Below are 26,151 nucleotides of genomic sequence, written 5' to 3' on the forward strand. Positions count from 1 at the left end.
CCACTGTATGACCTGTGGTGTATATGATAGGCTTTATTTTCTAGCCCACAAGTTGATTTTTCCACATTAGATAAGTAATCGTAAAGACACAAATATGAAGTTCAAAATAATTATCACACCTGAGAAAGTGACACCATATGTGTAGGAATGTTAAATACAGTTACTTCAATAATGTACAAAATAATTATTGTATTTGGAGAGTGGTGAAAGAAACAAAACTTGAAATCTTTGGATTAACATTTTTTATATGAGTATGACATTAAATAATAATAAAAATAATATTACTAATATTTACATAACTTTTCACGAAAGCAGACAACCAGTCAATAACAAAAGTATTTTGCCTTACATGAATAACAATATTCTGATTTCTTCTGAATATAAATGTATATCTTTAATCGAAGGAAAAATTAGTGTAATTATTTCAATACAAAACAAATTGTAGCATGACTTTTTTCTGTTGTTATTTTGTGTTCTGCATCACTTTCAAACATTTTCAGTTTCATGATGAGTTATAAATTCTTTATATGTTAAAATACCATATTAATGCCACAGCAACTTTTCTCAGTAACTGTAAGTACAAAAATATAATAATGCTACATTTGTGAATTGGTTAACAATTCTACTACTCTTCCTTCCACTGTTACATTGGGAAGTTTAATACTACCTCTTTTAGGCCTCCAAGAAATTTCTGAATCATCAGCCTCCACATGTAAATCACAGCCATCATTATCATTGGGAATTGGTTGTTGAAGATCATAACAATCTTGTGAATCTACAGCAAGACCAACAGTATTCATAGTTCCAGTTTCACCCACTTCAACAGTAGTACACACTGCCCCAGTTTCATTGACAACAACAATACTATTGAAAGTTTTACTTTCATTTGCAATACCAACAGTATTTACTGTTTCAGTAGTACTCTGAACACTCTCAGCAGGTGAAGCTTCTACATACTGTTTTGCTGGGGAGCTCTTCTGTTCGAGGATATCACTTTTGTCTTTAATTGATGAAGATTTAACATTCTTTTTCGGTGCTCTTGCATGTCTTTCATCATACCTGCGTTTTGCTCTCAATGCAGCATCATCATCATCACTGCTGCCTTCAGTGTACAATTCTTCTCCAGATATCCATTGCTCATCTTCATCCTGAAAGCATATAATAAAGAAAACATCAGCATGTAAAGACCACAGTGCTGATAACTATACATAAGTGAAACAATAAAGTCACTTTTGACTGATATGTGAAATTTTTTTACGTAATCCAACTGTTGCTGTATGAGCTCGTAAGTGCCCTTGAACAATGAGAGTAAAAGAGAATTCGTACACTGTCCTGTAAATGGCAAATGCGTCAGTACAATTTTTATAACAAGTGGATTTTTGTTATTTAGTGACCCAAAGCAGAATTATGGCCATACTCAGTTAATTGTATAAAGCTCCCTTGTTAATATATTCTGACAGTGTTTAGAACTCTAATTTGTTGTCTGAATTACAGACTGAAATGGTTTACAAGGCTTTTGTTTGAAAATGACAGACAAAAGGAGTGGGCTCCAAACAGTTTATGAATGGGAGCTTACTGGCCCGAAATTTGCAACAGTGTAAATTACGGTACTGGCTGAATGTGAGCTGATTACATAATCAACATTAGAAAAAAAACTTTAACAAATCTGCAGCAGTTAGAACCATGAGGTTCCCACAATGGATGAAAAAGGTCACAGGAAGAATGTTAAGGATAATAAAATGATGATAAAAGAGACAGAGCACTGGGATTTAAGGTAGAAGCAGGAGCAAGTGGGAATAAAAAGTGAAAGCAACTTAAAGAGACGAGACTCATACCGGCTGAACTATATAATATGTGGCATTCAACCAGTCATTTTTTCCTCCCTCAATACACACACGTAATAAGAAAGAAAATCAATAATATTGGTACGATGAACCCTCCTCCATGCAATGTATAGTGGCTTGTGAAGTATTTGCGGTGTTATTTAAACGTAGATCAATGACAATGAAATTCTGAATCAGTTTTAGTTGTGTGATCAGATAACTAATGGTTAAGACAATTTCTTGTGATAACCAGGAGATAGGGCATAAAACCCATTTCACAAAGAGAAACTAAAACAAAAAGTATCAACTGAGATATTAGCATATTAATGGCAGCTTTATGAGGGGAAAATTAAAATAATAAAGGAATCAAAAATTAAGGAGAGGATATTTTACATAAGTTTTGCAACATGATGTCATGAACTGAAGGCAAAGAAAGGAATTTGGATCATCACACAAGCTTAAAGAATGCTAGAGAAATTGGGTGGACAATAGAAAACAACTCTTAATAAAACAACAGAAAGTGGATCTCACTTCAAGTGCATTTTACAGATATTACAACTTTACTGTAAAGATATGTAATTTTGATGTAACTGGTTTCAACCAGTTAGAGGTTGTCTTCAGAGAAGAGAACATGCTGTACTCCCGTTGTTTGAGAGAAGATTAATCAAAACTGAATGCGGCTAAAAATGTGAAATGTATTTGTAGAAAGTTTTTTAGGTCCGTTCTTTAAGCTTTAGATTTTGTATTTCCCATCTTTTTTTCTTTTAATTAGCCAACTAGAGAAATTCATTTTGAACTGTTTCCTTCTAAGATTTTTAAACCTCTGTCTTAATATTCTCAAATTAAATTCAATGAGCTTTTTTTCCTCTATGTTGACCTCATCTAACCATCTGACTGGGTTTCACTTTGGGTTTTCCTCAAAGGATTCACTACATAATTCATAACATTACACAATTGCGTTTTTATTATTCTTTCATGGTTTTCCTCTCTAAGTCTTCTTTTATAAATTTATTTGCTGTCTTGGTGTTTTTACATTGGCTTAAGTACTTCCCACTTGCACATTGGGAATCAAAAGATCCATTATCTGAATGTGCAGTCTTTTGCAGGGAGCTCATGTTACTGATATATCAATTTTTTTGCCTTTATGTATTAAACTTAGGTCACAAATATGGGGTAGGCATGGAAAGTGGCAATTTGGTTTTGTTACAAAGTGGATTTTTCACTCTCAGTGGCTGTAAACTAACTAAAAAAGATTACACAGATCCGCGGGACTGCTACGGTCGCAGGGTGTGTGTGATGTCCTTAGGTTAGTTAGGTTTAAGTAGTTCTAAGTTCTAGGGGACTTATGACCTAAGATGTTGAGTCCCATAGTGCTCAGAGCCATTTTTTGATTACACAGATTTGGCAGTTGTGGTGTCACAGCCAGACACCACACGTGCTAGGTGGTAGCTTAAATCGGCCGCGGTCCTGTAGTACATGTCGGACCCGCGTGTCGCCACTGTGTGATCGCAAACCTAGCGCCACCACAAGGCAGGTCTCGAGAGACTGACTCGAACTCAGCCCAGTTGTACGGATGACAGAGCTAGCGACTAGACGTACAAAGCCTTTCTCTCTCATTAGCCGAGAGACAGAATAGCCTTCAGCTAAGTTAATGGCTACAAACTAGCAAGGCGCCATTAGCCTTACAGTGATTGTAATTAAAGTCTCCTTTGTGCGATGTACCACAATGATTGATTAAAGATAAGTATTATACCAGCTACGTACTTTTCTTCATAGCATTAATTACGTATCCTGTTCCAGTACTTCACGCCCGTCTGCGTTAGTCTAGCGTGCCTTTTAAGCCACCTCTATCTACAAGGTGTTGGCCCAGCTGCCGACACATCACATGGCGACGAGTCTACAAAGGATCTTGTGTTTTACTTTGCCCTAATTTCTTTGTGTCATGGCTTCGCCACAATCTCCAGATGTACTGTCCGAATTTTATCGCTTGCAGAATCAGCAGACGCAGGCGTTATTGGATGCTCTTGGACAGCTCGTCCAGGGTCAACGTGCGCTGCACACCGATGCGGCCGCCGCCGCTTCATCGCTACCGCAGCCACAACATGCTGTTGCACCTCAATTCAGACCCTTTGATGCAATCCACGAGTCCTGGCAAGAGTGGTCCCATCAATTCGCCTTCCACCTCGCCGCCTACAGAATTCAAGGTAATGAGCGGCAGCCGTTTTTGCTTTCTTGTGTCGGTGTGTCCACCTACCGTGTGATAGTGAAGTTGTTTCCCCGGCGCGACGTAGCAACTCTGTCCTACGAAGAACTTTTGTCTGCTTTAGATGCCTATTTCAAGGAAACAGTAAATGTCGTTGCAAAAAGGTATACGTTCTTTCGTACAAAACGTACGGCCGGTCAGACTAATAGGGAGTGGGTTGCGACATTGCAAGGACTTACTAGGGAGTGTGCGTTTGAATGCGAATGTGGACTTCCTTATTCAGATACTATGGTGCGTGATGCAATAGCACAGAACGTTTCTGATGTTCGCATACGGGAACAGATTTTGAAACTAGTTAATCCCTCCCTTCAACAAGTGATAGACATATTGGATAGGCAAGACACACTTGACTTTGCTCAGGACTCATTTGCAACTTCGCCGGCAGTGTGTCACATTAACCGGCCCGCCGGGCCCGCTGCACGGGACGCTCAGCGGCCCTTGCGCCCGTCAGCGCAGTGGCAGCCTAGCTCGCAAACACGTGCGCCGCGTAAGCAAGCTAATGCAGTGAAATCATGCCCGCGGTGTGCAACTCGACATTCGCGTGAAAATTGCCCGTCACGCCAAGCTATTTGCTTTTACTGTCATAAGAAAGGACATGTCCAAAGTGTTTGCCAGAAAAAGCTCAGGTCAGACACTCACACCAATTCCAGGCCCTTTGCTTCGCGCCGGAATCGAACCAAGGATAATTAAGGCTCGTGAACCTTCGCCCTTGGATATTCATGTAGTTCATTCCACCCCGTCCGGTGACAGTGTTCATTCCACAAAAAGTGTGCGTCGACGTCGACGGAAGTCCCGTCACGTCGCACGTGATTCTGTCCCAGTGTCTGTTCCAGTTGCACAACACAGTCGCTTTTGTCGTCAGCAGGACAATAAACTTTTTGTCGACTTAGACTTTGCAGGCAAAGTGATACCATTCCAGCTCGATACCGGAGCTGCAGTTTCATTGCTCAATCACGACACGTACAACCAACTGGGCAAACCTCCGTTGCGTGCCGCAAATGTTCAGCTCAATAGTTACTCAGGCCAGAAAATACCAGTGTTAGGACAGTGCAGCCTTCTTGCAACATACAAGGGACAAACAAAACTTGTGTCATTTTACGTTCTTCGTTCTTCTACTGCAGTGAACTTGTTTGGTTTAGATTTATTTCAGTTGTTTCCCTTGTCTATAGTAAATCAGGTCCTCTCAGTGATTCAGACTGTGCCTTCCGCCAGTGTTTCTAGTCTATGTGAAGAATTTGCGGACATTTTTGCACCGGGCCTTGGTTGCGCTAAGAACTATGAAGCACATTTGGAACTGAAAGCAAACGCGCAACCGAAGTTTTTCAGAGCGCGCAATGTTCCCCATGCATTGCGTGATGAGGTCGCAAGAACATTAAACGATTTAGAATCTCAAGGTGTAATTGAACGTGTGCAGGCTTCTCTCTGGGCCTCACCCTTAGTAATTTTGCCAAAACCATCCGGAAAATTGAGACTTTGTGTGGACTTCAAGGCAACTGTGAATCCACAACTAGTAACTGCTACTTTTCCTTTGCCCCGCCCGGAAGATCTTTTTGACAAACTGTGCCCGGGAAAATATTTTTCAAAGTTGGACCTAGCAGATGCGTACTTGCAAATACCTGTGGACGAAGAATCCCAGCGCGTCTTGGTGGTAAACACGCATCTTGGCTTGTATCGCTTCAAAAGACTGCCTTTCGGGTGTGCATCCGCCCCTGCATTGTTTCAGCAGTATTTACAAAGTATTTGTGCGTCGGTCCCTACTGCTGCGAACTATCTGGACGATATTGTGATCTCCGGAAAGACAGAAGCCGAACATTTGCAAAATCTCCGAACATTATTTCAGGTCTTGCGACAAAATGGTCTTCGCTTGAGGAAGGACAAATGTGTGTTTTTTGCTCGGGATTTACCCTACCTGGGCCATGTCCTCAATGCCCAAGGAATACATCCGAGTCCAGAGCACCTCCGTGCCATACAGGATTTGCCGTCACCGCAGAACTTGAAACAGCTGCAAAGTGTGTTGGGGAAAATTAATTACTACCATAAATATGTTCCCCATGCCTCTTCCATTTCAGCTCCGCTTCATCGCTTACGCCGTAATGGTGTTCCGTTCGTCTGGACGACGGAATGCGAACGCGCCTTTCGCCAGTTGAAATCGGCGTTGCTTTCACATACTTGCCTTAAGCCGTTCGATCCCCAGAAACCCCTTTTGTTGATGGTAGATGCATCGGCTTTCGGGATCGGTGCTGTGCTTGCGCACAAAGATGGATCGCATGATCGCCCTATTGCCTTTGCGTCAAAATTGCTCTCATCTGCGCAAAGAAATTCTTCACAGATAGAGAAAGAGGCTTTAGCTCTCGTGTTTGGTGTTACTAAGTTTCACGATTTCTTGTATGGTCGTCACTTTACCATCATCACGGACCACAAACCTTTGACATCGCTTTTTCATCCGAACAAGCCGGTACCTCCGCGTACGGCGCAGAAATTCATTCGCTGGTCTCTTTTCCTCTCGCAGTACCGCTACGATATCTTGTATCGGTCCACTGCTAAGCACGGAAACGCTGATGCGTTGTCCTGTTTGCCTGTTGCTGAGGATAAAGCATTCGATTCTTCCGAACTTGCTTGCATGTTCATTGATGCGGAAACCGATGACGTGGTCGCATCGTTTCCGATTGATTTTCGTCGTGTCGCTACAGCCACGGCTGCTGACCCTGTCCTTGCTCCCGTTTTGCATTTTGTTGCTACACAATGGCCCTTGTTCAAGTCACAGATCGAGGATCCGCTGGTTCGCCGATTTTTTGCTCACAAGGAGAGACTTTTTGTACGACGTGGTGTTTTGTTGTTGCGTTCTGATAATGATCAGTCCCGAGTCGTGGTCCCACGTTCGTTACAGTCCTCTGTCTTACGGCTTCTTCACCACGGACATTGGGGTATAGTGCGTACGAAACGACTTGCTCGTCAGCACTGTACTTGGTTTGGAATCGATGCTGCGATTACGAATATGTGCTCCTCTTGCGTGGCGTGTGCCGAACAACAATCCGCACCGCCGCGGAAATTCTTTGCATGGCCGAAAGCCACTTCCCCTTGGCAACGCTTGCACATCGATTTTGCTGGTCCATTCTGGAATGCTCGTTGGTTGTGGTCGATGCTTTCAGTCATTTTCCTTTTGTTGTCCGGATGTCTTCCACAACATCTTCTGCCACAATCCAAGCCTTGTCTGCTATCTTTTGCGTTGCAGGTCTTCCGCAGACTATTGTTTCCGACAATGGCCCACAATTTCTGTCCGCAGAATTTCAGTCCTTCTGCAAGGCCAATGGTATTCAACATCTGACGTCCGCGCCGTTTTCGCCTCAGTCAAACGGTGCCGCGGAACGATTGGTCCGGACTTTCAAGTCACAGATGTTGAAATTGAAAGAGTCGCATTCTCAGGAGGACGCATTATTGCTCTTTTTGTCCTTGTATCGCTCTCAGCCCCCCGATGGTCACTCGCCGGCTGAGTTGCTCCATGGTCGTTCTCATCGAACCTTGATGTCTTTGCTGCATCCGCCGCATCAGGTTCCTGTGCAGCGGCAGACTCCTGCTTTTGCTCCTGGCGACGTTGTCTTCTATCGCACCTATCGTGGTTCACGGCGTTGGCTCGCAGGGCGCATTCTTCGCTGCCTCGGCCGCGCGATGTATTTGGTTTTGGGGGCCTCTGGTGAGGTGCGTCGGCATCTCAATCAGCTGCGCCTCTGTCGTCGCCCGGGTTCTGCCGCTCCCCGTCTGCTTTCAGCGACGGAGCCCTGGGGACCCATCTACTGGCTCGCCTCATCCCCAGGTGTTACCGACGCTGCCTTCCGTTTTGCCTCATGGCGTCGCGCCGCCGCTGCAGCCGCCTCCGGCGCCGCCCGCAGTGGACGCTTCGCTGCAGCCGCCACGCGCCTCCCTGGGTCACGCGCCGCCGATCGCTTCCCGTGACCAGCTGTCCTCCGCCATGGAACTCTTGCCCGCTCCGGCCCAGATGTCGTCATCGCGCGTCGGATTCTCCGACCACATGGAAGTCGACCCTTCGGCCCCTCCTGTCTCTTTACGGGCGCATACACCGCATGTTGACGTGCACCCTGGACTAGGTTTTCAGGCGTTTCCTAGCTCCCCTCGGACCGAATGGCCGGGTGCGGGTGGCACAGCCTCGCCTGTTGTTAGGCTCCCCACCTCATCGCATACGTCAACATGGGGTCCTCCCCACGGCGGGCGGAAGCCTTATCTCACGACCGTTCGCCGATTTGCGGGGGAGGAATGTGGTGTCACAGCCAGACACCACTCGTACTATGTGGTAGCTTAAATCGGCCGCGGTCCTGTAGTACATGTCGGACCCGCGTGTCGCCACTGTGTGATCGCAAACCTAGCGCCACCACAAGGCAGGTCTCGAGAGACTGACTCGAACTCAGCCCAGTTGTACGGACGACAGAGCTAGCGACTAGACGTACGAAGCCTTTCTCTCTCATTAGCCGAGAGACAGAATAGCCTTCAGCTAAGTTAATCGCTACGAACTAGCAAGGCGCCACTAGCCTTACAGTGATTGTAATTAAAGTCTCCTTTGTGCGATGTACCACAATGATTGATTAAAGATAAGTATTATACCAGCTACGTACTTTTCTTCATAGCATTAATTACGTATCCTGTTCCAGTACTTCACGCCCGTCTGCGTTAGTCTAGCGTGCCTTTTAAGCCACCTCTATCTACAAGGTGTTGGCCCAGCTGCCGACACATCAGCAGTTACAATTTTTGAGTGGCAGAAACAGTATACCATCACTAGTAGTTGCTGTTTTATTTTTTAACATTTTTTATGACACAATTACATGCAAATTTCACAATGACGTAACTGGTTTCAAACAGCTAGAGGTCATCTTTAAGACTAAGGCACATGCTACAATTGGTGATGTGACACTCCTGTTGTATTGTTTCACAATGTATGGGTTCGTTGTACTTGAGCAGTGTACAGAAACCAAGAGAGCTTTAATATGGCTGACAATGTGACTGGAATATTACATCACAGCTTGCAGCATATGCTTTTAGTCTGAAGATGAGACTGGTCGAAACCGGTTAAAACACTGTGTAATGTCCGTGCAACTGAGTTGTATAAAATACAAACTCAACAAACCACTCAATCTTAAGGGACAATATGTAATTTTTTTCCAATTAGTAGGTGCCTTATTAACAAATGCCTTGATTGTTATGAAAAAGTGTCTTACATTATTTGTTATGTGCTGGGATTGTTAAGAAAGGTAATACATAAATGATGATATCATAAAACATAAGATTCTGGAGAAATAAGATAATCACATTCTGGTTCTCATAAAATTTGATAGACATTACGTTCTATTGTACAGGAGAAAATCTACAATGTATGTAAAAAATCACAAAAAGAAAGAAAGCCCAAAATAATGTTGGAAACTTTTTAGTACACACAGAAAGAGAGGGAGGTATATTCAGAGGCAAGCTGGATAACACACATCATTATGGTGTTGGTTGTACAGTAATATTACCAACGTGGTTAAGAGGTCGACCAAGTTTCATCACAAGCATCATAATTTTCTTACTGCCTGGCACTGCAATTAAAGTCTCTAACTATTTTTATGGTGATGATATTTGACTTGGAGGTAGCTCTTGGAGGCCCACCCGTGGAAGGAATTTCATTATTGATATCTGACCAGCAATGACAGGAGAGATGGTGTTTCATGGAATGAGAATATGTGATACCGTTAATGACGATTTGTCCATCAAATTGAGAGGAGGAGGAGATTGGTGTTTAATGTCCCACTGACAATGAGGTCATTAGAGACAGAGCAAACTCTAGGATTAGGGAAGGATGGGGAAGGAAACTGGCCGTGCATTTTCAAAGGAACCATCCCAGCATTGGCCTGAAGCAATTTAGGGAAATCACAGATAATCTAATGCAGGATGGCCTGATGCAGGTTTGAACCGTCATCCTCTTGGATGTGAGACCAGTGTGCTAAACACTATGTCACCTTGCTTGGTCATCAGACTGGGAAATTAGCTTCCATTTTCTACCATCCTTTTATTCTGCATTACACAATGTAAAGAACACTAAAATGGGAATTACTTCGATTTATGACTGCAAAACACTATGCTGCAGGGAGGCAAGTAAGCAGAGGTTATCCAATATTGTACAGGTTGGGGCAAATAAAAGTGGCCCAGACGAGTGGATGTGATTGGACATGAATGTATGCATATAACCACACCCCAACAGGATGGAGCAACTGCCCATACAGTTGGCCGAACCTTGGGGCACATTTACACAACATTCACGCCTGACAGAGTTCTTAGCAGAGGGCAGTCTGGTCATGGCCATAGCTGGCCACCCAGGTCACCTGATCTGTCAATGTTTGATTACTTTGTGTGGAGAGCTCTCAAGTCTAACATGTATAGGAACAATCCTCATAGTCTTCAAGAACTGCAGCAGAACAATTCAGATGAGATTTCATAAATTCCAGACTCCACCTGGCACCTTGCCAAGAGATGAATGGTGGTCGCTTTCAAAGTCTGCTGTAGTCACGTTAGTACTGTGTTTCTTTGTACCCTGGAACTCTGTTCTATGGACCACTTTCATCTGCCTCACCCTCTAGGATACCTGCTATGGCCAATGTGGCACTCACTTTATGTCTGATTAGTACATTCAGGAATAAAAGATGTATATTCTCTTCTATTTGCAAAATTACTTGCGAAGTGACGTCGGGAAAATTTTGAGAGTGAAGAAATCCTTTCATATTCTCCCTAGGATGAGATAATGACCAGTGTCTGCATCTAGCTGACTATCTGCAATTCACAACGAAGTACTTGGCAGATGGTTCATCGAACCACCTTCAATCTATTTCTCTACCATTACTCTCTCGAATTTCATGCTGCAATAACAAACACTTAAATCTTTCTGTGTTTGTTCTGATTTTTTCTTATTTTATCACAATGATCATTTCTCCTGATGTAGGTGGGAGTCAAAAATTTTTTTTTTGCATTCTGAGGATAAAGTTGGTGGTTGAAATATCTTGAAGAGATGTCGCTACAATGAAAAATCCTTTGTTTTAATGATAGCTACCCTTACACGTATGTAATAACTGTCACTCTCCCTTATATTGTAATAATACAAAATGAGCTAGTCCTCCTTTGAAATTTTTCAATATCCTCTGTGAAGCCTATCTGGTACAGATCCCATACTGCCCAGCAATGCTCCAGAAGAGGATGGATCAGTGTAGTGTTGTCAGTAAGTTTAGCAGATCTGTTGCATCTTCTAAGTGTTCTGCCAATAAAACACAGTCATTGGTTCACCTTCCACACAATGTTACCTATGTGATCATCCCAATTTAAGTTGTTCATTATTGTAATCCCTAGGTATTTAGTTGAATTTATAGCCTTTAGATTTGTGTGATTTATCATGTAACTGAAGTTTAATATATTCTTTTTAGTACTCATTTGGATAATCTCACACTTTTTAATGTTCAGGATCAATTGCCACTTTTCGCACCATACAAATATCTTGTATAAATAAATTTACAATTGGTTTTGAACTTTTGATGACTTTACTACACAGTAAATGGCACACCATCAGCAAACTCACTAAGAGGGCTGCTCAGTCTCCTAAATCTTTTATATAGATCAGGAACAGCAGGGGGCCTGTAACAATTATTTTGGGAATGGCAGATATCACTTCTGTTTTATTTGACAAGTTTCTGCCAATTACTATGAACTGTGAGCCTTCTGACAGAAAATCAGAAATCCAGTTGCACAACTGAGACTAAACTCCATGTCACACAATTTGATTAGAAGCCACTTGTGAGGTTCAAAAAATGGCTCTGAGCACTATGGGACTCAACTGCTGTGGTCATCAGTCCCCTAGAACTTAGAACTACTTAAACCTAACTAACCTAAGGACATCACACACATCCATGCCCGAGGCAGGATTCGAACCTGCGACCGTAGCAGTCGCACGGTTCCGGACTGCGCGCCTAGAACCGCGAGACCACCGCGGCCGGCCCACTTGTGAGGAATGGTGTCAAAAGCTTTCTGGAAATCTACAAATGTGTAATCAATTTGAGGTCCTATGTCAGCATCATGCATTATTTCTAGTAAACAAAGAGCCAGTTGTTTCACAAGAGCAATATTTGCTGAATCTGTGCTGACTATGTGTCAGCAGATAGTTTTCTTTGAAGTAATTCATAATGATCAAACACATTATATGTTCTAAAATACTCTGCAAGTTGACGTCAGTGAAACAGACCTGTAATATAGAAAATTACTTTTGTTTACTTTCTTCGGTATTGACGTGGCTTGTGCAACTTTCCAGTCCTTAGGTACAGGTCTTCTGCTGAGTGAGCAGCTGTATATGATCGCTAAGTATGGAGCTATAACATCAGGATATTCAGAATGGGACTTAATTGGTATACGATCTAGTGCAGAATGCTTGCCTTTATTAAGTGACTTTAGTTGCTTTGCTACCCCGAGGGTTTCTGTTTTTGAGTTACTCATATTGGCTATTGTTCCTGATTTGAATTAAAAAATATTTACTTCATCTTCTTTGGTGAAGGAATTTCAGAAAACTGTGTTTAGTAACTCTGCTTTGGTGGCACTGTTATCAGTAACATTACCATTGCTATCACACAGCGGAGGTCTTGCCGCTGATATACTTTACATAAAACTAGAATCTCTTTGGATTTTCCAGATTTAGAGCTTCTCATACTGAACGCTAAGTTAAATTTTGAGATTCCCTACTAAAACATGGTCAACCTTGGAGATTCTGCGTTCTTTTAAATCTGGCGTGCTTTTTTCATTGCTTCTTCAACAGTATTCTGAGCTGTTTTGTGTACCATGTGGGATCTGTTCCGCCTCTTATTAATTTGTTTGGTATAAATCTCTTAACTGTCTTCAATACTATTTCCTACAATTTAAGTCACACCTTGTCTACGCTTACATAGTTAGTGTGGAAGGGATGGAGACTGACTCTTAGGAAGGTAGTAAGTGAATTTTTATTTGCCTTTTTAAAGAGATACATTTTATATTTATTTTTCGTGAATTTGGATATTATGCTAAATTGACCAAGTGGTCACTGACCCCTGTGTCCTTCATGATGCTTCCTATTTGCTTAGGATTATTTGTTACTAAGAGGTTAAGTATGTTATTGCAACTGTTTACACTTTGAGTGGGTTCCCAAACTAATTTTCTCAAAATAGTTTTTTAAAAGCATTTAGTACAATTTTGGATGATGCTTGATGCCTACCACTGACTTTGCTTATGTATTTTCACCAACATTTCGAAGGTAGATTGAAGTCACCAAAAATTATAATTTTACCTGCACAAGATGAGACTTGAATTTTCCTTGAACCCTTCAACAATCATATCATTGGAGTCATGGGGTCAGTAAAAGGAACCAACTATTAATTTATTCCTGTTGTCAAGTATAACCTCTAGACAAATTAACTTTCAGAAACTATCTACTTCAGCTTCACTACAAGATAAACTATTTTAAACAGCAACAAACACACCACTGGCATCTGAATTCAATCTGTACTTTCTGAACACCAATCAGGTCCTTGGTAAATCTTCAGCTGAACTTATCTCTGGCTGCAGTCAGCTCTCAGAGCCTATAACAATTGCAATTCCAAGGAAAGCGGGTGCTGACAGGTATGAATATACCAAACTATCTGTTTAATACGCCATGGTTGCAAAATACTACCACAAATTCTTTATAGAAGAATGGAAGAACTGGTACATGCTGACCTCAGGGAAGATCAGTTTGGATTCCGGAGAAATGTAGGAACATGCAAGGCCTCAGGTGATGCTGAGGGAATTAGATTAGAAAATGAGAGACTTTAAGTAGTACATGAGTTTTGTTATTTGGGAAGCAAAATAGCTAATGATGGCCAAAATAGAGAGGATGTAAAATGTAGACGGCAGTGGTAAGAAAAGTGTCTCTGATGAAGAGAAATATGTTAACACTGAACATCGATTTATGTGTCAGGAAGTCTTTTCTGAAAGTATTTGTGTAGAATGTAGCCATGTATGGATGCAAAACCTGGATGATAAACAGTTCAGATAAGAAGAAAACAGAAGCATTTGAAATGCGGTGCTACAGAAGAATGCAGAAAATTTGGGTAGACCGTGTAACTAATGAAGAAGTACTGAACAGGGCTTGGGAGGAAAAAAGAATTGTGGCAAAAACTAACTAGAATAAGGGACACGTTGATAGGACACATTCTGAGGCATCAAGGGATCACCAATTTAGTACTGGAGGGAAGTGTGTGGGGTCGGGGGGGTGGGGATTAAAATTGTAGCGGGAGACCAAGAGATGAGTCCAGTAAGCAGATTCAGAGAGATGAAGATAGCAGTAGTTTTTCAGAGATGAACAGACTTGCACAGGGGAGAGTAGGATGGAGAGCTGCATCAAACCATTCTGTGGACTGAAAAGACCACCACCACCACAACAACAATTTCTGTTTCAGAACTTTCCAGGAGCATTAGGAGCTCTGGTTCTTTCCCAACACAGCTACAACATGTTCGACTTACACTCTTTGAGACTGAACACCTGTTTCTACACTTCTGCAGATCTCTAACCTGAAACAACCACCCAGTACACTTCACACAGCACCCACTATCTGTGTAGCTGGCTCCTCTGTGTAACAGACACCCAGTCTATTAAGCAGAACCTGATAATCCACTATCCCGTAGAGCAGGTCAAGGTATATGCAGCCTACACAGTAGCAGAACTATCTTAGCCTTTGATTCAGATTCTCTACTTGGCTCTGTACCATAGGTCCACCGGCAGTCCGGTCTACAGTGCTACAGATGGCGAGCTCTGCCCTCATCTTGTAAGCAAGACTAGCTGTCTGTATCACTTCAGACAGCTGCCGGAAACCACAGAGCATCTCTCCTGATCTAAAATGACATACATCATTTGAATCGACATGTTCTATCACCTGCAGTTGGCTGCAACCTATGCTCTTCATGGCATCCGGATGGACCTGTTCCACACCTGGTACAATTCCCTCTGGTATGCATACTTGACTTCTTCCCCTTCTTGGCAGCAATATCCCCAAAGATTCCCATTACAAGACTAATATTAGAGCTTCTATCTACCAGTAATCCCACCCTCTGTATTTTACAAGCTGAGAGACTTATTCTGAAACAGAAAAAGTGGCTGTATCTGGCTCAGTATCTTTATCAATCTCTGATACCTATGTGTCAGATGAACCGGGGAGGGTTTTTGATCAGCCCATGGAAAATCTTTCACTGCCTGCCACACCTTGAAACAATCTCCCACTTCACCCTGTGTAAGGGGCAATCTCAATGTGGGCAGTAACCAGGCTCGACCCAGCAATGGACTGATCGGGGGACACATGGGATGTCCCTTGGATTACTACATCTGGCCCCACACAGTGGTGCCCATTGGCAACAGCTTCAAGCTGTGTGACTGAAGCCATCACCAACTGTTGTTGTGAGTGAAGGTTCATAGACTCAGCTCGCTTCTGAACACAGCAATCACAGTCCGTATCCACATTAAAGACAGTGGAAAACTACACTACACAAACATGTGAGAAATTTAGGACTGAATTACAAAAGCACACAGACAACTATAAATGAATGACTCACGTACATTTAGAAGCTAGTAAAATGGACGCACAAATGATCAACTGGCCTGGTGCTGCTACCACAGAGGTCACCACCTGACTCATAACTACATGTCATCGATAAAACTGATATTACATGAATACTTCAACTGTGCCTGCTACAATTTGTTTGCTTTTCAGTCAGCAAATGTAAATTCACATCTACAGAACTAGGTGCATCCTGTAGCCGCAATGCTGTGATTTGAACATTAATATTCAACACTGATCAGGAAATATGCAGCTGTAGTAAAACTCTGACGAGGTTTATCAGCCTGGTTTTGAAATTTCTACTGGCAAGATTTAAAGATTCAGAGAGTGAGATACAAAATTAAAATATAACATATATTCATTGAAGACAGAGTTTCTGCAGCTGTCAAATGAAATGCATTGAAATAGTCAATCATATTCAATACTTGGCTTGCATGATGGGAGACTAAACAACTGAGCCAGTAAAAACAATGATGAGTTATCTTCTCCTCCCATGCTGAGAATAGTTTGCTTAACATAGTTACTGGCTACCGCCCATTCACTCCAAGCCTAACTGTTTCTAAGTCAGAAGTTACATTCCTCACACTAGAACCAATAACTTAAAAACTCAGACAGGTGATCAGCACTATGCACTGCCATACCGCTACTTCCCAATATTCTGATGTGCATGTTTGCTCTCTATTGATCAGCAAATGGAGATGTGATCATCAAAATTCATCTTCGAAGAAAAGTACAAGGTCAACAATGAAGTACTCAGACAGCTATGTTGTAATCACACACGAAGATGCTACCAAAGAGCAATCACTATTCAATAGGAAACTTCCTTCCTATCCACTGCTTATTTCATCCAATTGGTATTCCCTTACCAAATTTGATACATCAATTGTGAACCATATATTCACCAGAGCTCTGCAAATGAACAGACAGATATGATTAAAATATTCACTTACTAGTAAAAAAATAACTAATCAGACAAGGTAGGCAGTGCCTTCTTTTGTCCTAATCACCAAGAAGAAAGGACAAATACCCCTCTTCAGAACATGTCAGTATTTATGGAAGCTAGACCATCATGCAAACTCTCCATTTTATCAAGCTCTATGAAAATGAGATCCTCATCCTATCTGACTTGTTAAGAATACCACCTTACCCCTGCAATGTGGAAAGAAAAGATGTTCTTATGAACAAAGTGCAGAAGGGACAGAGCAACAGCTCTTTGGAACTTTGGTGAACTTCCTCTGCACACCAGAGCACCAAGGCATCCAATGAAATATGTAGGCCTATGTGGGCTGCTTCACAAAGGATGAAACACATAATGAGTACATAATTAATCCAAATTGTAAAGAATCTGACACATCCTTGAAATAAAAAGATAGGGCACGAAGAACAGGAAATAGGACAGCATGGAAACTGCCAGAACTCTACTTTGTAAACTACTGCATCCAGAAGATATTGGTTTATGGGTTGGAGGTGCAGAAGATGGCACTGAACTTCCATAATGAAGATGTGTTTGGATCACAACTTTACCAGTCACCTCAACAGAATAGACATTAGAGGCTTCCCAACTGGATTGTGGGACTTAACATCAACATTAGAGACAGGTTTGAATCACATAGTCTTCTCAATACCAGTACATCATGTACAATATATGTGCCCTAACAAGAGTTATAGTTATTCTCATGACATTACATTCATTGGATTTGCCAGCTCACAAACAAACTGATGTCTTTCAACATAACTCAGACCGTGGGCTATGTTACAGGCCAGTATGTGACAATAGCCTATGGTCCAAAAAATAGAAGAAAAATAAATACTGGCAGTGCTATGTTCTCTGTTTGAATATCTATCATATCACATTCCACATCATCATTACGTTACGAGTCAAAGCCGACATCTGGTATTGGTTAGGTACAACACATTTAAAAGAAATTTGTTTATTACAAATCACCATAATGTGCTGTTATGGTCTGTTTTTAGTTACTAAATGTTCTGAATGTCCTTTCTCACATTTCTTACAATCACAATATTTACCCACTATGTAACAAGAAGCTGGCTGTAGGTCTATAATATGTGTATTAGACATGTACAAAAAGTGATATGATTATCTGTCTTTTGATAGAATGGACAGCTAATAAAGACAGACAGTTGAAAGAAAACAGATTATTATTAACTTCTGGTAACAGTATATGCACTGCAGTAGCCTACTTCTAACAAGGTGCCAGAACCTGCAACTATAATAAAATCAGAAATAAAATACCAATAAAAGGAGATATATTCAATTTTGGGGACTAGAAATGGAACAGAAACTGGATGAATAATCCACACTCAACAACATTAAATATGTGAACACAACCTGGACTTAGTTCACATAAATTAGCAGTTGTTGTTGTGGTTGTGGTCTTCAGTCCTGAGACTGGTTTGATGCAGCTCTCCATGCTACTCTATACTGTGCAAGCTTCTTCATCTCCCAGTACCTACTGCAACCTACATCCTTTTGAATCTGCTTAGTGTACTGATCTCTTGGTCTCCCTCTACGATTTTTACCCTCCACGCTGCCCTCCAATACTAAATTGGTGATCCCTTGATGCCTCAGAACATGTCCTTCCAACGAATCCCTTCTTCTAGTCAAGTTGTGCCACAAACTTCTCTTCTCCCCAATCCTATTCAATACCTCCTCATTAGTTATGTGATCTACCCATCTAATCTTCAGCATTCTTCTGTAGCACCACATTTCAAAAGCTTCTATTCTCTTCTTGTCCAAACTAGTTATCGTCCATGTTTCACTTCCATACATGGCCACACTCCATACAAATACTTTCAGAAATGACTTCCTGACACTTAAATCTATATTTGATGTTAACAAATTTCTCTTCTTCAGAAACGCTTTCCTTGCCATTGCCAGTCTACATTTTATATCCTCTCTACTTCGACCATCATCAGTTATTTTGCTCCCCAATAGCAAAACTCCTTTACTACTTGAAGTGTCTCATTTCCTAATCTAATTCCCTCAGCATCACCCAACTTAATTAGACTACATTCCATTATACTCGTTTTGCTTCTGTTGATGTTCATCTTATACCCTCCTTTCAAGACACTGTCCATTCCGTTCAACTGCTCCTCCAAGTCCTTTGCTGTCTTTGACAGAATTACAATGTCATCGGCAAACCTCAAAATTTTTATTACTTCTCCGTGGATTTTAATACCTACACCGAATTTTTCTTTTGTTTCTTTCACTGCTTGCTCAATATAAAGATTGAATAACATCGGGGATAGGCTACAACCCAGTCTTACTCCATTCCCGACCACTGCTTCCCTTTCATGTCCCTCGACTCTTATAACTGCCATCTGGTTTCTGTACAAATTGTAAATAGCCTTTCGTTCCCTGTATTTTACCCCTGCCACCTTCAGAATTTGAAAGAGAGTATTCCACTCAACATTGTCAAAAGCTCTCCCTAAGTCTACAAATGCTAGAAACATAGGTTTGCCTTTCCTTAATCTAGCTTCACAAGGTAAGTCGTAGGGTCAGTATTGCCTCATGTGTTCCAACATTTCTACGGAATCCAAACTGATCTTCCCCGAGGTCGGCTTCTACCAGTTTTTCCATTCATCTGTTAAGAATTCGCGTTAGTATTTTGCAGCTGTGACTTATTAAACTGACAGTTCGGTAATTTTCACATCTGCCAACACCTGCTTTCTTTGGGATTGGAATTATTATATTCTTCTTGAAGTCTGAGGGAATTTCGCCTGTCTCATACATCTTGCTCACCAGATGGTAGAGTTTTGTCAGAACTGGCTCTCCCAAGGCTGTCAGTAGTTCTAATGGAATGTTGTCTACTCCAGAGGGCCTTGTTTCGACTTAGGTCTTTCAGTGCTCTGTCAAACTCTTCATACAGTATCATATCCCCCATTTCATCTTCATCTACATCCTCTTCCATTTCCATAATAGTGTCCTCAAGTACATCGTCCTTGTATAGACCCTCTATATATTCCTTCCACCTTTCTGCTTTCCCATCTTTGCTTAGAACTGGTTTTCCATCTGAGCTCTTGATATTCATGCAAGTGGTTCTCTTTTCTCCAAAGGTATCTTTAATTTTCCTGTGTTGTTGTTGTTGTGGTCTTCAGTCCTGAGACTGGTTTGATGCAGCTCTCCATGCTACTCTATCTTGTGCAAGCTTCTTCATCTCCCAGTACCTACTGCAACCTACATCCTTTTGAATCTGCTTAGTGTACTGATCTCTTGGTCTCCCTCTACGATTTTTACCCTCCACGCTGCCCTCCAATACTAAATTGGTGATCCCTTGATGCCTCAGAACATGTCCTTCCAACGAATCCCTTCTTCTAGTCAAGTTGTGCCACAAACTTCTCTTCTCCCCAATCCTATTCAATACCTCCTCATTAGTTATGTGATCTACCCATCTAATCTTCAGCATTCTTCTGTAGCACCACATTTCAAAAGCTTCTATTCTCTTCTTGTCCAAACTAGTTATCGTCCATGTTTCACTTCCATACATGGCCACACTCCATACAAATACTTTCAGAAATGACTTCCTGACACTTAAATCTATATTTGATGTTAACAAATTTCTCTTCTTCAGAAACGCTTTCCTTGCCATTGCCAGTCTACATTTTATATCCTCTCTACTTCGACCATCATCAGTTATTTTGCTCCCCAATAGCAAAACTCCTTTACTACTTGAAGTGTCTCATTTCCTAATCTAATTCCCTCAGCATCACCCAACTTAATTAGACTACATTCCATTATACTCGTTTTGCTTCTGTTGATGTTCATCTTATACCCTCCTTTCAAGACACTGTCCATTCCGTTCAACTGCTCCTCCAAGTCCTTTGCTGTCTTTGACAGAATTACAATGTCATCGGCAAACCTCAAAATTTTTATTACTTCTCCGTGGATTTTAATACCTACACCGAATTTTTCTTTTGTTTCTTTCACTGCTTGCTCAATATAAAGATTGAATAACATCGGGGATAGGCTACAACCCAGTCTTACTCCATTCCCGACCACTGCTTCCCTTTCATGTCCCTCGACTCTTATAACTGCCATCTGGTTTCTGTACAAATTGTAAATAGCCTTTCGTTCCCTGTATTTTACCCCTGCCACCTTCAGAATTTGAAAGAGAGTATTCCACTCAACATTGTCAAAAGCTTTCCCTAAGTCTACAAATGCTAGAAACATAGGTTTGCCTTTCCTTAATCTAGCTTCACAAGGTAAGTCGTAGGGTCAGTATTGCCTCATGTGTTCCAACATTTCTACGGAATCCAAACTGATCTTCCCCGAGGTCGGCTTCTACCAGTTTTTCCATTCATCTGTAAAGAATTCGCGTTAGTATTTTGCAGCTGTGACTTATTAAACTGACAGTTCGGTAATTTTCACATCTGCCAACACCTGCTTTCTTTGGGATTGGAATTATTATATTCTTCTTGAAGTCTGAGGGAATTTCGCCTGTCTCATACATCTTGCTCACCAGATGGTAGAGTTTTGTCAGAACTGGCTCTCCCAAGGCTGTCAGTAGTTCTAATGGAATGTTGTCTACTCCAGAGGGCCTTGTTTCGACTTAGGTCTTTCAGTGCTCTGTCAAACTCTTCATGCAGTATCATATCCCCCATTTCATCTTCATCTACATCCTCTTCCATTTCCATAATAGTGTCCTCAAGTACATCGTCCTTGTATAGACCCTCTATATATTCCTTCCACCTTTCTGCTTTCCCATCTTTGCTTAGAACTGGTTTTCCATCTGAGCTCTTGATATTCATGCAAGTGGTTCTCTTTTCTCCAAAGGTATCTTTAATTTTCCTGTGTTGTTGTTGTTGTGGTCTTCAGTCCTGAGACTGGTTTGATGCAGCTCTCCATGCTACTCTATCTTGTGCAAGCTTCTTCATCTCCCAGTACCTACTGCAACCTACATCCTTCTGAATCTGCTTAGTGTATTCATCTCTTGGTCTCCCCCTACGATTTTTACCCTCCACGCTGCCCTCCAATACTAAATTGGTGATCCCTTGATGCCTCAGAACATGTCCTACCAACCAATCCCTTCTTCTGGTCAAGTTGTGCCACAAACTCCTCTTCTCCCCAATCCTGTTCAGTACCTCCTCATTAGTTATGTGATCTACCCATCTAATCTTCAGCATTCTTCTGTAGCACCACATTTCGAAAGCTTCTATTCTCTTCTTGTCCAAACTATTTATTGTCCATGTTTCACTTCCATACATGGCTACACTCCATACAAATACTTTCAGAAACAACTTCCTGACATTTAAATCTATACTCGATGTTAACAAATTTCTCTTCTTCAGAAACGCTTTCCTTGCCATTGCCAGTCTACATTTTATATCCTCTCTACTTCGACCATCATCAGTTATTTTGCTCCCCAAATAGCAAAACTTCTTTACTACTCTAAGTGTCTCATTTCCTAATCTAATACCCTCAACATCACCCGACTTAACTCGACTACATTCCATTATCCTCGTTTTGCTTTTGTTGATGTTCATCTTATATCCTCCCTTCAAGACACCATCCATTCCGTTCAACTGCTCTTCTAAGTCCTTTGCTGTCTCTGACAGAATTACAATGTCATCGGCGAACCTCAAAGTTTTTACTTCTTCTCCATGAATTTTAATACCTACTCCAAATTTTTCTTTTGTTTCCTTTACTGCTTGCTCAATATACAGATTGAATAACATCGGGGGCAGGCTACAACCCTGTCTTACTCCCTTCCCAACCACTGCTCCCCTTTCATGACCCTCGACTCTTATAACTGCCATCTGGTTTCTGTACAAATTGTAAATAGCCTTTCGCTCCCTGTATTTTACCCCTGCCACCTTTAGAATTTGAAAGAGAGTATTCCAGTCAACATTGTCAAAAGCTTTCTCTAAGTCTACAAATGCTAGAAACGTAGGTTTGCCTTTTCTTAATCTTTCTTCTAAGATAAGTCGTAAGGTCAGTATTGCCTCACATGTTCCAGTATCTCTACGGAATCCAAACTGATCTTCCCCGAGGTCGGCTTCTACTAGTTTTTCCATTCGTCTGTAAAGAATTCGTGTTAGTATTTTGCAGCTGTAGCTTATTAAACTGATTGTTCGGTAATTCTCACATCTGTCAACACCTGCTTTCTTTGGGATTGGAATTATTATATTCTTCTTGAAGTTTGAGGGTATTTCGCCTGTTTCATACATCTTACTCACCAGATGGTAGAGCTTTGTCAGGACTGGCTCACCCAAGGCCGTCAGTAGTTCCGATGGAATGTTGTCTACTCCGGGGGCCTTGTTTCGACTCAGGTCTTTCAGTGCTCTGTCCAACTCTTCATGCAGTATCGTATCTCCCATTTCATCTTCATCTACATCCTCTTCCATTTCCATAATATTGTCCTCATGTACATCGCCCTTGTATAGACCCTCTATATACCCCTTCCACCTTCCCGCTTTCCCTTCTTTGCTTAGAACTGGGTTTCCATCTGAGCTCTTGATGTTCATACAAGTGGTTCTCTTATCTCCAAAGGTCTCTTTAATTTTCCTGTAGGCAGTATCTCTCTTACCCCTAGTGAGATAAGCCTCTAAATTGATAAATGAGATAAGCCTCTAAATTTTCCTGTAGGCAGTATCTATCTTACCCCTCATGAGATAAGCCTCTACATCCTTACATTTGTCCTCTAGCCATCCCTGCTTAGCCAATTTGCACTTCCTGTCGATCTCATTTTTGAGACGTTCGTATTCCTTTTTGCCTGCTTCATTTACTGCATTTTTATACTTTCTCCTTTCATCAATAAAATTCAATATTTCTTCTGTTACCCAAGGATTTCTATTAGCCCTCGTCTTTTTACCTACTTGATACTCTGCTGCCTTCACTACTTCATCCCTCAAAGCTACCCATTCTTCTTCTACTGTATTTCTTTCCCCCATTCCTGTCAATTGTTCCCTTATGCTCTCCCTGAAACTCTGTACAACTTCTGGTTCTTTCAGTTTATCCAGGTCCCATCTCCTTAAATTCCCACCTTTTTGCAGTTTCTTCAGTTTTAATCTACAGTTCATAACCAATAGATTGTGGTCAGAGTCCACACCTGCCCCTGGAAATGTCTTACAATTTAAAACCTGGTTCCTAAATCTCTGTCTTACCATTATATAATCTATCTGAAACCTGTCAGTATCTCCAGGGTTCTTCCATGTATACAACCTTCTTTCACGATTATTGAACCAAGTGTTAGCTATGATTAAGTTGTGCTCTGTGCAAAATTGTACCAAGCGGCTTCCTCTTTCATTTCTTAGCCCCAATCCATATTCACCTACTACGTTTCCCCCTCTCCCTTTTCCTACTACCGATTTCCAGTCACCCATCACTATTAAATTTTCGTCTCCCTTCATTATCTGAATAATTTCTTTTCTTTCATCATACATTTCTTCAATTTCTTCGTCATCTGCAGAGCTAGTTGGCATACAAACTTGTACTACTGTAGTAGGTGTGGGCTTCGTGTCTATCTTGACGACAATAATGCTTTCACTATGCTGTTTTTAGTAGCTTACCCGCACTCCTATTTCCCTATTCATTATTAAAACTACTCCTGCATTACCTCTATTTGATTTTGTATTTATGATCCTGTATTCGCCTGACCAAAAGTCTTGTTCCTTCTGCCACCGAACTTCACTAATTCCCACTATATCTAACTTTAACCTATCCAATTCCCTTTTTAAATTTTCTAACCTACCTGCCCTATTAAGGGATCTGACATTCCACGCTGCGATCCGTAGAACGCCAGTTTTCTTTCTCTGATAACGACGTCCTCTTGAGTAGTCCCCGCCCGGAGATCCGAATGGGGGACTATTTTACCTCCGGAATATTTTACCCAAGAGGACGCCATCATCATTTAACCATACAGTAAAGCTGCATGCCCTCGGGAAAAATTACGGCTGTAGTTTCCCCTTGCTTTCAGCCGTTCGCAGTACCAGCACAGCAAGGCCGTTTTGGTTAGTGTTACAAGGCCAGATCAGTCAATCATCCAGACTGCTGCAACTACTGGGCACTCAAGCCTCCCCACCAACGGCAAGGTCCATGGTACACGGGGGGGGGTTAGCAGTAAGCATAATTAAATTAGCAGTAAGCAGAATTAAGAACAAAGGTGATTTAGAAATTAGCTTATTATGTATCTTTCCATTCGACTAAAGAGTTCCAGAAACATCTACAGGGGTAACAATATTCACAGAGAACTTACCAAAACATGTTACAAAAATTACGTCTAGTCTTGAGAGTAGAATAATTTTTTTTAACATTTAAAATAAATAAGCAAAATACAATTCGATTTCTGATAACTGGTTCACAGCACATATAGTCATTATTGTCTTCTGTCATTTCTGTTTTCAAAAGAAATAGTGGACAACATCACAAGAGCAAGAATTACCATTTGTACACAAAAGGAGTCAAGATTTATACGCACATATACTCTCAACAACTTTCTGTAGTATGTTAAATGTTGTGAGAAACATAGATGAGCTTAAGAAATTGTTCACCGAACGATGTCGTCGCATATTCCAATGAAATGTACTTTAAAAAATGTACACATTTGAAGTTTTTACCACGTCATTGGTTTTATTCCTCGGATTCATTCAATTTTGATATTTCATTGTAATAATCTCTAGACACAACTTTATTGTATCCCTGGGGTCATGTGAAGCAATGCACTGATTAATTGCTTTGCAAAGCGATCGTACAATAAGAAAAAGTTTTATTTTTTACTGTGCTCTCGCACCACGATAACGGATTATAATCCCCAACATTAACCAATTGCGTTCCAAGAGAACTGGCATTTGCTGTGTTTCAGTGTGGATACATTAAATCTACAAACAGTCGTAGGCAGTTTCGAAATCAACGTTCAAAATTAAAAACACAATGACTACAACACGAGTATTTTCAAATGGTTACAGTTGGAAAGTAACAAAATCACATAATTCTTATCAAGCATCTATTAACGTTAAGTATAAGCCGTGCCATGGGTCGAAGACCCAAATACCGTTTGCATTCATTAAATCACACAATATATGCTAATTACCTTTATTCTTTCAACTTGTAACTGCGCTAATTTTATCTGGGTTTCGGAATGCGTCGTACTAGAGGAAGTTTTTGACATTTCCTGTAAAAAGAAATCGTTGGCACACCAGCATATGTCTACGTATCGTGCTGATAATCCATAGCTTCAGCTAATATTTATGTCAAACCTTAGTGAACTCGATAAGCAATATTGCTATGGATCAGATAAATAATTATTCTTAACATAAAAAACAATGGCGTGCCGTCCTGATTCATAGACCGTGTTTAATTAAATGGCATAAACAGACAAATTAAGCACGGGTCACTGTTAAGCTCGCCTTTCTAAATATAAACAATAACAAACACTCCAACACTATCCCAGTCACCACATATTTACATTCA

General features: G+C 41.2%; 1 protein-coding gene across 1 annotated transcript; it reads right to left on the reverse strand.

Moving 5' to 3' along the window:
* Positions 1–303: 303 nt before the first annotated feature.
* Positions 304–26,146, reverse strand: LOC126259488 (uncharacterized). Its single transcript, XM_049956327.1, has 3 exons — positions 25,938–26,146; positions 25,772–25,852; positions 304–1,148 (listed from the first exon to the last, which is right to left on the reverse strand). The coding sequence occupies exons 2-3, from the start codon at positions 25,847–25,849 to the stop codon at positions 597–599; spliced, it is 630 nt and encodes a 209-aa protein (XP_049812284.1). The 5' UTR covers positions 25,850–25,852; positions 25,938–26,146; the 3' UTR covers positions 304–596.
* Between the last annotated feature and the right edge of the window lie 5 nt (positions 26,147–26,151).

This window comes from Schistocerca nitens, chromosome 5 (assembly GCF_023898315.1).
Source record: "Schistocerca nitens isolate TAMUIC-IGC-003100 chromosome 5, iqSchNite1.1, whole genome shotgun sequence".
Classification (NCBI taxonomy): domain Eukaryota; kingdom Metazoa; phylum Arthropoda; class Insecta; order Orthoptera; family Acrididae; genus Schistocerca; species Schistocerca nitens.

Coding starts and splice junctions, on each gene's coding strand:
- LOC126259488 (XM_049956327.1), bottom strand. CDS start 25,849: ATGTCAAAAACTTCCTCTAGTACGACGCATTCCGAAACCCAGATAAAA. Junction 1,149..25,771: donor TACAAGTTGAAAGAATAAAG/GTAATTAGCATA, acceptor ATATGCTTTCAG/GATGAAGATGAGCAATGGAT.